This window comes from Acromyrmex echinatior, chromosome 7 (assembly GCF_024713525.1).
Source record: "Acromyrmex echinatior isolate Ae372 chromosome 7, ASM2471352v2, whole genome shotgun sequence".
NCBI lineage: Eukaryota > Metazoa > Arthropoda > Insecta > Hymenoptera > Formicidae > Acromyrmex > Acromyrmex echinatior.
Genome location: NC_141858.1, coordinates 13166530 through 13179784, shown reverse-complemented (window position 1 = coordinate 13179784; position 13255 = coordinate 13166530). Strand labels below are relative to the sequence as shown.

Below are 13255 nucleotides of genomic sequence, written 5' to 3'. Positions count from 1 at the left end.
ACGAAAATAATTATATAGTATAATAAAATCAAATAGTCAATGTCTTTTTCAAGGCCTCATTCAATAGGCATGAAAACCATTCGTCCTAAATAAATAATTAAATTTTACATTTTTTATTTCTAAAATAATAGATAGGGTTCCACACATATTCAACACATAATTTCTTTGGGAAATAAATGCGAAAAAGAAAAAAAGAAAAAATTCAACAAAGCATTGCTTAATGCAATGTATTTTTCCTCATATTTTTGAACATTTAACATCTTACATCAAAGTGATTTGATTTAGATTTTAAGTCGCCATAGATTCTATGTTGCTATATATTGAAATCTAATATCATTTTCATATCTTGTGTATGTTGCATAAATTTTTATGCCATTATTGTGGATGAATGAATAGCACAAAAGAGACATTTACTGCATAAAATTTTAAAAGTTGTCGTTTTCATTTATCGTCTAGTGAATTTTTATTGACGACATATACATGTATTTATATACATATATATGTGTATATATATATATATATATATATATATATATATATATATATGAAAGATTGTATATTACAATCTATATTTATAAATAATACTGTTTTTAATATAAAATTGAATACTGATGATTAGAGTGAACTAGGTGTGATTACTAAGACGATTATTTATAATGTACATATTTATTACAATATTTGCGTTTGCTGTATGTAGTGTTCGTGAATTAGTTTTTCTAAACTTTTGTACAGAATCGTGTACATAGTGATTATAAATATTTGGGAAATAAACTTTATTTCGTATGTATCTATTGGTTCTATTCATCTAGTTTATCAGCCTTTACTTATATTTCATAAGCATTGCATTTTAATGCCGATTTAATCTACTGTTATTACATAAATCTTGTTATATAAATAAAAAAATACAGCTAGACTTAGAATTCTTTATTCACTTTACCCAAAACCTTACAATATTTTCACAACTCGAACTAGTGTCAGTGTAACAATGTTACACGTATGTATATCTATTTCAGATATTTTAGTACCTTAATATTAACTTGTAGATTTGAAAGATTATTATGTGATATACTAAATGAAAGGCCTTTTTAATATGATCTGATACTAAATGTTGAAAATTTTTTCTCTCTTTTCAATTCTTTTTAAATTATTTAAATGGAGAGAAAAACTTTCGAATATAGAGTTTACAAATTTCCACAGCGTGAATGTGTTATTTAATCTTATTTTATTAAATAGACGCAGTTGTGTTTAGTGAAAGGAAAAATGTACAGTGAAAAATGTACATAGAAACATAATTACAACAATACTAATATTCTCTCACTGTGCAAATTTGTATACCGTAGTTAGTTAGAACCAATGTTGGATATTTACGAATATAATATAAATTGTTAATGTGTAATCTAAATCAAATGATGAAAAGCAGTTTCACATTATTCGTTTATCTAGTTTATACGTATATTGTCCCGTCAGTACTGTTTATTTATTATAAAATTATTTACTTTTATTCTTTAATATAAATTTGAGATCATATTAAGTTTGTATAAGTCTGATGATATTTAAATGCTTATCAAGCATTCAGTACAGTATTAAAAATAAAATCATTTTAATGTAATTTAAAAAATGAGATTAATTGAAAAATTATTTTAATTTTCTTTCTTCTATTTGTACCTCTAAAAATGAATTCATTCTTTTATTTTTAATTCTTTATAACGTGAGAATTTTTTTTTTATGAATGTATACGATGTGTTTTGTATATTTTAGTTTATATATTTCATATTATATATAGACTGTACGTAAATAGCCAACATTGATATAATGAAGAGATAATCTTCATACTGTTTCTTTTTTTAATCTTTTCCTAATTAAATTTGATTGAAAAAATTGTTAGTGAATCATTTAACATTGTATTTAACATCATATGTACTAAGAAATATATTAAATCATATTTTTAAGATAGATATTCAATCGAAAATATTCCATTAAAATAAAATTTCGTTAATTTTTAGTGTTTTCTGTATATCATAAAGAAAAAATTTTATTTGAATACAATTGATTCGTCATGGAACGCAACGTGCAATATGAGTACTCGCCAGAATATAATTCCACATACTTAACGTTATCGACATTATTTACACGTTTTACGTTGAAAATAAGAAGTAATGTATTTTGTACAGAATATATGTATAAAGGCAACGCGAAGTCATGTACAAAATTGTGAACAATTCACTGGCAACGCATTTTGCATATAAGCCAAGTATTTATAAATATCATATAAATGAGGCTGAAACTGACAGTAAATTCATTCACGATTAATTACAAGAATACAATCTAAATCATATAACAACAATAACAAATTCACTCAATATTTCTAATTTAAAAATAAAAATGTGCATACAAATAGTATAGATGGTATAGACGCTGTATATATACTTATATATTGTCAATCTTTTATATACATAGTGTCATGAAATTCATAAATCAAAAATATATAATAAGAATTCTCGAAAAAATAAGTTATAAAAATATTTGCGATTTGTCTTTTCGAATAGTAATTTTTGAGACATAAATATTAAAAAATGTAATCAATTATAGCTTATCGTTAAACAATCATTTAATCTATAATTTAGTCTATATAGTTTAACATATAATTAATCTATTTTTAATTTTCATGTCTTAACAACTACTTCATGAAATTGCAAATGGCAAAAACTTTTATAATTTATTTTTTCGAGAACTTTTTTTACTGTGGTGTATATATAAAATTATTCTTTACATAATATTATCCATACAAATAACGAAACTGCAAACTTATTTCATCTCTCTCTCTCTCTCTCTCTCTCTCTCTCTCTCTCTCTCTCTCTCTCTCTCTCTCTCTCTCTCTCTCTATTTCTCTCGCGTATTAGGAAAATATAATTTGAATCTTAAAATAATATTGCAATTGGTATATGAAATTTATTAGAAACTCACTTAAGTAAAAGATTACACAATTATATTTTTTTATCTCTAAATAATATTAATAACTTACAATATTAACGCAATTATCACATTAGTGACACTATGAAAATATTTCATCTAACAAATCAAATTAAAATCTTTAATATGGAATGCTCGAACATATCTACACTATTTTGCAAGTTTCTTTGTTTTAAATGTTAACGTTTGTTATCTTTTTTGACATAATTGCAATACAAACTATATAAATGAAATATATCTCAATAAATTAGAAAAATTTTCTCCGCATAAATAAGTAATTAATAACCTAGTTAAGCATATCTTACAGTATCGTATGTCAGAAATACATACACATATATATATATATATATATATATATATATATATATACTCTAGTGAAAAATTATTTAAAACAAAAATAAATATATAAATATGAATCGTTATTGAAACAGTGAAATAAATTCAATTCATCCAAAATAAAATGTTAACAAAATATGTCTCTACATAAATAAGACAATATGTTAATGTAATTTTAATTTTTCCTCTTAAAATATATGTAAATTTATTATTAGTTAACGTATTATTAGTTAATAGATCGAAAATTTCATATTACAATTATTTATATATAATATATAATAATAAAAAAACTGTTGAATAAAATTCGACTAATTTATGATTAATGATGAAAAGTATTGATTATTAAATAATAATAAGTTTACATTATTTTTTACTAAATGCAATCTGTATACAAGGATCACTTTTATTAAAACATGTACAAATAATTAATCACATCATTTTTAAATGATTTTTTTTACAATTTCTATTCTCTCTTAAAAAAAAAACCCTTTACACGATTTTCACTTTAATAAAAGATATTATAATATTGTTTTTATAATATCATGTCAATCTTATTTGCTACTACTTTAATTTTCGAAATATTACTATACATATCTAATGCAAGAATTGGAACATTCTCGTGCAAGAATCATGATCATTCTGTTTTTAATTTGAGATTTAATATGTAATTTTTATATATATGTGATATATTTAATTTAATTATATTCTACAAAGATATCTACATATTTAAACTCTTATATTCAAATTACAAGATTACCAAGTAAAATTTTTCTATATCGTTATTTTAAGTCAATTCTATACAGTGTCACTAATATTACTATTATTATCCATATTATCATTAGATACTGATAACATGAATTCCGTATTATCAAGCTGTTTTCATTAAAAAATAAGTTCTTTCTTTAATGGCAGCTTACTGAAATTGTTTTGCTTTCGTTTAAATCTGTACAAGTAACAACATGGATCGTTCTATTTTAAAGCAACAAATTTACAAAAATTTACTATATCACAAAAATTTTATATGGAAAAGTTGAAAGGACGTAAAATGGACGTTAGTTTTCATCCATGCACTATTTTCATGAATTTTAATTTCTGTCTGGACGAAAGCATTAATTTATAATCTATGCATGTATCTATTTATCACATAATATGCTATACATCGCAAAAATCGAATTCTAAATTCTAAAAGTTTCTCACTATTATAATAAGGATATATTTTCGTATGCGAAAATGCGAAAATTCGTATATAGTATGTAATTAGATAGTATAGGAACTGTCATATAAAAATATTTCCGTATACATGACTTTCGCAAATAGAATCGTAGATTTATCAAAATAAGAGCATTGTATATGTCATAAAATGCTTTGTCAGCTCTTTATGGTCTCCCGATTATGTTTAAACCTAAGAATTATTAATGTTTAAACCTAAGAGATGATACCTGAGGCCAAAATACTTATATTATATGCATTTTAAACTGAGGAAATTTACGAAGTTTCAATTTGCCAAAATGAGCAGTATTAATCATGAACATTTTATCAATAGCAATCTCCTTCAGTCCTGATAATATACGATAACATCAATCATGATTTATTAAAATTTTTGCGGATATTGAATTTAGATTAAAAAGGAAAGTTAAAAAAGATGTTACAACCACTACATGTAAATAGAATTTATCAAAATCACTTTACAAAGAAATTTTTGTTCTCTAAAAATAAAATATTTGATGTTGAAGCAAATTTTTATTTCATTGTATCATTAAGATAATTGGGCCTATTTTAGGCCCAATGCACCTCAGACCGTGCTACTAAGAAGATTTACCGTAAAACTTCGTAAACTTTTACTTTGTGCCTATCTATTATGTATAATATAAATAAAATATTGCAGTTTCGTTATTTGAATATCTTCATTTCTATTGCGAAAATAAAAATATTAAAAATGAATATAAAATGGTGACACAAAATGGTTTGTATACAATGTGTTTTTATCTAATGAAAAATGTAATTATATTTTTAATAAACCATTGTTATTACCAAACGTCAGTTTAAGCCTCTGAGATTCTATGCACAAGACTAGGCATGATAAGCTAGCATTTGGACAGAAATTCATATTTCAAATTGACTATTCTTATTCGTTTGGTATTATATACTAATGAATTGAAACTAATAATAATGATCACAACGATTGTATCAAGTTATCTATTTGGTAACTTATGTATGTATCTATGAAAGATTTTAATCCTCCAAAAACAAAAATCCTTTTAATATCTTTTAAATAAAAATTTTTACTGAAAATATATTAATTGTTTATATTGGACTGTAACACAATTAAATCTGTCAGAAATTCGTTTTTTCCTATCTCCCACTTTCCTCAAGTTTCCTTGTACACCATATTTAGGAAATTATATAATAGACATAATTATAATATAAATTGTTTTAATCTGCAAGGAAGAAAAACCTGATATTCTTATATATCTATAATCTATGATAGAATTAATATCTGCGTGATCACGAATGCAAATGCACATTATGCAAAAATATGTAAAAATCTGTTATTTCTTATAAACAAATATTCTTATATAACTTTTGGTGATGCAATATATATAAATATATACTCACTGAATCAAGATGGGTGTGCTTCAAACATACCTCTGATAAAACAATTTTCTCTTCCATATTAATCAAAATGTGTATGGCCATTTCCTGAGGTGTTAGATTCTTCACATAACTTCTCATTCTGTTCATATGTATAATTCTTTTTTGGAATAGTGCATTCCAGCGATGGCTTAACTCTAGTCAATGGAAACTTAGTCAATAAAAAATTAGATATATAACAAAACAGCTTGCACAAAGTGGGACATAATATTAATTGATGAGTTACTGCCCATAAGCGATAATTTTGACCTTCAAATGGATCCAAAACAGCTGCACATAACATATGACTAAGATTCACCTGTACAGGCTGCAAAGAACAAATAATATTGCAAATAGATCAAAGGATTAATTATAACAGCTAGATAACAAGGTATGATGTACAAACCAAGGCAACACTTTGAACAATCCAAAAGTGATATCCTACATTAAGGCCATAACTGAGGATTGACCAGCTCATATCAGATAAGGGCTCAATATTATATACACCTAATGGAAAGAGTAACACAGTATTATCCATCTATTCTATTATTCTTATTCAAACACATAATTACCTCCAATCCTCAATAAATAATATGGTATTATAAGCATCAAACCGTGCTGAATATAGTACAATGCTTTGTCCGCAAATATCTGTAAAAAACTCTCATTTAAAATTTTATTTTACATAACATATTTAATTACATAAATAATTTAATTATGATTTACAATGCGAGACTCTGTTTCTGGAAATAGATATGCTAATACCGGTCCATTCAACAGATTCAAATGTATCCTAAAGATAGCAGTGACCATTGGACTAGGATCCGCAGCCAGCAAATATAACTGTTTTATAATAGAAAATATAATAAACATAGTAAAAGTTTGTTAACTTGATTTGTAAGAAATAAAATTTAATTATTACACCAATATAATTCAAAAAAGCTTACCTGTAATGCTGTTGTAATATGACAAGGATTTAATAAATATATGACAGTTCTGCTGGTGAATTTAAAACCGATTTCCATCCCCAGGACCAATGACATCATAATCAACAAAACTCGCCTGCCTACACGGTCCTGGCCAACATAAGCTAGTTTCTTTGGCAAAGTTATTCGTTTGAGACCCCATATGATACAGGATATGATAAATACAGATATAAACAAAGTTTCTATTATCCGTCGTTTAAGTGTTAAGTAACTCGCACATTCTGGACCGACATTGCGTGGTATAGAGCCATTTACACCACCATATGCCCACTCGAACATTGCTCTAAATTAACTTCTCCTCCGAAACTGAAACAGAACAGCAATTGTTCTCAATACCTACGAGTCTTTTACTGCCTGCAGTCATGATGAACAAAATAATCGAACGACTTTAGTCACTCAGTTATTTTTCTTAACATAGAAATGAGAAACAGATCTTTTAATTGTAGTAAAAGACGTTTTACGATAAAAACGTTTATCTAAATCCTGAAAAAATGTGTTTTTTTTATATTAAACTTCAATTATCTCATATTATTTAATATCTTTTGTCTTCGTTATAAATTATATTTGAACACGTTTATTATCCGATACTTTGCGATCTTTTTCATTTATATATTTTTATATTACTGAGAATGACTAATGAGAATCGAAACATATTGTATTTAAATAATTGTAAGATTAAAATTCACATTTATTGTCATGTGTATATCACAGCACTTAACATCCTGCATTGATTCGCAGTTTTTATTATTTAATCTTCTGATCTTTTGTTTTTTTATAATTTTAAATATCGAAAACGTCTTTGCATTGTTGAAGTGCTTACGAATGGATAACACGTTTTCGAAACTGGTTATAATTAGTTTCCGAAATTAATTATAAATACATTCTGGCCATCACTTAGAATTAGTCATTATACCCATTTTAATTATTTACAGATATTTTTACACAGAAATCTTTTGGACAAATGCAAAAACTGAATTCTATAACAATAATATGGCATCAAATGTTTAAAAAAAATACATATTTAAGCAAAAACTTTCAGGGCCGGGTATAATAAAACTTTGGTTCTTGTGCTCAAAAGTTTCTAATCTTTTCGATAATTTTCCTCTCTAAATTTGACACAGTGAAGAAAAAAAATATCGAAATAGCACATAACTAATGAAATAAAAATAATGTTTTGCTAAAACGAGAAAGAATTATGAAGCCGTTTTAATTAACGATCAGTATGTTGCGGCAAGTCGAACAAGGTTAGAGTCAGCGTAAGTCAAAGGACGTACGATGCTTTATTGATCTCGACATCTAAATGTCAATCATTTGATATGCACGATCGTACCTTAAAACAAAAGATGTCTTTCGCCACAATGGAATCCGTGCTTGAGTAATAATATCTGCACCGTATACCAAAACGAAAACAATTCAGAACATCGGAATGTCAATAGACTTGATTCCACTGGTTCGACCCCCCCCCTGCTTCTGCCCCCTCCAACGAATAGAACATCGATTGGCTGACAGCGAAGCAATCGAGATATTGTTACCTGGCTTCTAGATGGCGGCACCTTCATAAAAATGCACTGTTTGCATTACACCTTTCTGCACTTTTGATTTATCGATTTAATTTAGGCCTATTCTTTTTTGACTAAACTTTTGTACCAGTTCATCTTACTTTCTTTTCTCTCAAAGAGAAAAGAAGAGGAGGAAAAATGAACTGCAAAAATTCAGTCAAAAAGAACAGACCTATTGTTACATTAAGCTTGTATTGCTTGAAATCCTAAAAAATGTTGAATTAAAAGTGAAATAAAAACATAATTAAAATAAAATCAAACAAAATATGATGATAACAAAATATAACAAATTACACATCTGTTAATTAAGAATAGTAAATCAGGAAATATTACAAAGTTTGTTTATATCTTTATAAGTTCTTAAAGAAATTATACAAGATCACATTTTTTGTAATTAAAGAAATTTTGAAAGTCACAAAATATTTTTAATTTTTTAGGTTATGTTTTCGAATAATTTTTTAGATTAATGAATTAATCCATTACATGTTTAGATTCGCTATTTTAAAGGATTATTAATCCACAGTTCTACAAGGAACATCTTGAAAATGACTCTGAAAATACTTACAACAATTCTAAAAAAAAAATTATATTTGGGAAAATACGTTAGCCGAATATCACATTTATATTTTGTTTGTATATCTGGAACAAAATCGTAAAGCTCAATTTATATGTGTTATATATAAATAAATATATAAATAATAATAAAAAAAAAGAAAAAATTAATTACAATTAAACTTAAATATAAATTATTTAAAAAATGGAAAAATACACTATATATACGATTCAAAACTTTAAACTTTTGATTCGATAATATAGATCTACACAATTAAATAACGTAATTTTTGTGTACATAAAAATATATAATTTATAAGTTTTCTCAGTCTTGTATAATTTACTTGATACGAAAGTTTTTGATTTCGATATACTTATATATTTTAACAATAAGGACTGATTTTTACCAATGCCGTTAACTGATGACCAATCGCATTTGCTGTTTAGTAGAATTGACCAATTATGATTGATAGTTAATTCCGATTAGGGTTAATCGTCGTTGATAAAACCGGCCCTAAGAACAAAACATAAACGATTTTTAGTTTTCGGTTAATTTTTATATTTTTGAATTTAATAGAAATGTAATGAGATGAAAAAACATTTATTTGCAAATTTACAAGATAACATAAATTTTAGAATAAAAATAAATTTGTGTTCAACAAAAAAAGCAGCTTTAATAAGCATTTTATGCTAATTGGATATACATATATCGAGAAAAACCGTTGACTTGTTTAATAGAATAGAATATTAGATCTGCGGTTGGTATTACGCGATCTACGTTGGTACACGCGATGTCACGTGACGCATCTAACGATTAGTGAAATAAAACGCAGGCGCGAGGTTGAAATTTAAACAAGAACATTTTTTATACGCAAATACTTACATATCGATAAAAATCTCTACAGAAAACATCCAGGATAACATCGACAATTATTGTAGCTTGTTGAAAAGTGTGTAGAAAGCATCTGATTCTTATCGCAAATCCAAATTATTCATATCTTAAATTACTGTACACCGAAAGGGCGGGAACTTTGCGCGCGCAAATGCAGCCGCCATGACAGTTTCAACGGCGCGAGCCGGAGCACAAAGACGTAGTTGCTCCGTAATTAATCGCCGATTTCATCTATCAAAAATGCACAGCGAGCCCGAATTTCTACTGGAAATAGCGACTAAGACGATGGACGATTGCCAGAGAATGTCAGTTGTCGCGGATCTTCGCCATCATTGCCGTTTCGTCGATTACGATCGGTCATACGGGTGAGTATAACATTCCGATGTCGTAGATACGCAAAATGGTCTGTGTGTCTTTTTACGAGAGAATTGAAGTGATTAGTATATTTTCTTTCCACTGGATGCTGCATATTAGGTATTTCAATTCTAAGAATATCACTCGTACGTTTATTGCTGTTTCCATCACTGGATGCAGCGTATGTTAATAAAGTTTGCATTTGATTATATTTGAATTGTAGATATAAAAAAGACGTAATCCTATCAAAATGATTGATTCTTTTATCGTCGTGCACGTCATTTATTAAATTATTTTAATATTACAAACTGAATATTACGCACATTATGACATTTTCGACGTTTGGAATGCGAATATGCGATCATTTTGCAAGGAATTGCGAATTTTACCCGTTAAAAGTATGTTCGAATTTTTTCCAGGTATCGTACATACAGAATACAGTAACTGATAATGGCTGGAACGAATGAGTTATCGCGGATTATTCATCGTTTTTGTCATAGCGCTGTTTGATAGTTAGTCAACAATATTGTATGACATCGCGATACCGGTGAGTATAAACTTCAATGCTATTTACACACGAAAATAATTAGTTTTCTCGAAAAAATTGAAGCAATTAACATACTTTTCACTAGGTGTAGCCTATTAGAAATACCAATTAGAAATACCAATCATTGTAACAATATATATGATGTTGCATATTTTATTTATATTATGTTTAATATAAAAATTGCTACTGAATATAATATATTGTGGGAGTTTTCCAACAAGAGACATTCATGACAGTGCCATATCTCTAAGAGATGACAATAAATTGTATATGATATGCCAAAGTTTGTGCATTATGTCTATAACTTAAATCTCTAAGTAAGTGTTACGACTTAGAGACTTTCTTGTGCTCAGATTCTGAGAATGCTATTTCATTTGTGCGTTTTTTGTTGTACGATAAATATGTACACAATAGAGAAGTCCTCGTATCTCTCTATCCCATAGCCAACCAACAAACTTGAAAAATTTGTCGTATGACAAAAACGCACAAATGAAATGAAATATACCCTAACACCATTACATCCTTGTGAATTATTACATCCTTGTTGTTTGCCAATATTAAACAAAGATGAAATGATCACTGTGTACCTTGCTGGAAAGCTCCGTGTATTGATAAAGTGCAAACGTTTGTCAGTTCCTTCAAGTGAACTACGTGTGATCGTAACTAGATATAGCTTATCATTTCGATAGAGATGTAATATGTATCAATTTCATCAAATAAATCTCAACCATAGTATTATTTGTATAATAAATTTAAGTGTGCACTTAAAATATTTATACATAATTCAATTGAATATATAATATTTGTATGTAATTTTATTGAAATATGCAGAATTGATACTGAAAAAAAAACAGATAATTATTATATTATGCGCACAATCTAGTAAATTTGATTACCCTTGAGACCTCTAAACGCAATTCTTGATTTAAAAGAATAATATTGAAGTACTATTGCGCATGGAAAGTTTATCATTGAACATAATAATAATCGGCCACAATTATATGCACGAAACGCATTATGGCACTAAGTGCGTTCTATTTCATGTTCTTTGTTTCATGTACTGCAAAAATTTATGTTCTTCGGAAATGACGTGCGTGGCAGATATCGAATATCATTGGGTAGTGAGCGTAATTAACTGCTCATTTCCGGTGTTCGTCCTTTCCTTGATGGAGTTTGTTTCTAAGACGTAATTTGCAACGGATGGAGTAAACTACAATATTCCGGTGGGTAAGCAAAATTAATTATGCATTATTTAAATATGTACAGAATCGTAATAATATGTATACTGCCCTTATAGCGATTATTTGTTTTAACACAGAAAAACATGTTTAGTTGAATTAATTAGAATTCATGTGGAAAATGAACGCTCTAGAATTCTAGTTAAATTTACACGATTTTTTAGAAGTTAAATCTATTACAATTCTAATTGAAATAACCAACATTTAGATTTAATTAGAAATCTAATAGATTTAACAAAAATTTTAGATCATTCATTTTCCACTGGAATTCTAGTTAATCAGCTTCAACTAAACATTTTTTTCCATGAAGTATTTATCAAAGAATTTATATATTATACATTATATATATTTATATATTATAGAAGAAGAGAATTTTTAATTTAAGAAAATTTTATTAAAATATTGCTATAATGGAGAAAGATGATATTAATAATGTCAATAATAATCATGAATTTTACAATTTGTAAAACATTTCTTGTTTTTTCTGATTTCCATTTTGATTTTATTTTTACCTATTCTCTTTCTTTGCAGTTCTTATTTAATTATTTATAAGTATTTGCAATTGAGAGTTTAAATGATGGTGAAATTTATGTATAAGTTAGAATTGTGAAAATATTAAGAAGTCGTGCGTTTAAAAAGCAAGTTTATAAATAATTTATTAATTAAGTGAATATAATCATTTTCGATAACAATGGTTAATAACTATGAATATTAGAAATAAAAATAACTAATTATTTAAAACAAGAAAATAAATAAAAATATTATACATATATAAGAAATATAAAAATAGTGCACGTTTATTAAATTTTATTGTTTCTTTACATAGCGACCACTGGAGGGTATTCCAGTGTATGGGTGACAACTTGATCGACTTCATTGTTTAACAATATCAATTTGGCTGACAAACACCGTTAAAATGTGAACAACTCTTCACGCGCGCGTTCAAGGTAAGTTCTTAGAAATTATTATGAAGGCTACCCAGTTTAGAAAAATGGAACATTTCTAATGCAGTATTGTCACACTTTACTGATGCTAATGAATTATATTAAATTTTGCTAATGAACTATATTAAATTTATGAATATTACGTTCATTATTTGAAATACAAGTTGCAGCGAATAATTCATATTGTTAATACCATTAAAATAAATTATTATTATCATAGTTATAAAGAGATGAAATTGATAAATA

General features: G+C 26.8%; 1 protein-coding gene across 3 annotated transcripts; it reads right to left on the bottom strand.

Moving 5' to 3' along the window:
- Nucleotides 1-909: 909 nt before the first annotated feature.
- Nucleotides 910-8420, bottom strand: LOC105152314 (transmembrane protein 164). 3 transcript variants are annotated; one of them, XR_846933.2, is made up of 7 exons: nt 8254-8420; nt 6885-7229; nt 6664-6780; nt 6510-6588; nt 6344-6444; nt 5923-6265; nt 910-5744 (listed from the first exon to the last, which is right to left on the bottom strand). XR_846933.2 is itself a non-coding variant. In XM_011066519.2 (7 exons), the coding sequence occupies exons 2-6, from the start codon at nt 7200-7202 to the stop codon at nt 5981-5983; spliced, it is 900 nt and encodes a 299-aa protein (XP_011064821.1). In that variant the 5' UTR covers nt 7203-7229; nt 8254-8420; the 3' UTR covers nt 910-5744; nt 5953-5980. The 3 variants fall into 3 exon arrangements, 2 of the variants coding, with proteins under 2 accessions (XP_011064821.1, XP_011064820.1); XM_011066519.2 differs by having other exon boundaries at nt 5953-6265; XM_011066518.2 differs by lacking the exon at nt 910-5744 and having other exon boundaries at nt 5888-6265.
- Between the last annotated feature and the right edge of the window lie 4835 nt (nt 8421-13255).

Bases quoted from the DNA above. Each gene is read 5' to 3' on its own strand.
- LOC105152314 (XM_011066519.2), bottom strand. From the start codon at position 7,202: ATGTTCGAGTGGGCATATGGTGGTGTAAATGGCTCTATACCACGCAAT. The intron at 6,781-6,884 runs GTAAGCTTTTTT...ATTATAAAACAG, and splicing joins ATATTACAACAGCATTACAG to TTATATTTGCTGGCTGCGGA. The intron at 6,266-6,343 runs GTTTGTACATCA...TGTTCTTTGCAG, and splicing joins TTGTTCAAAGTGTTGCCTTG to CCTGTACAGGTGAATCTTAG.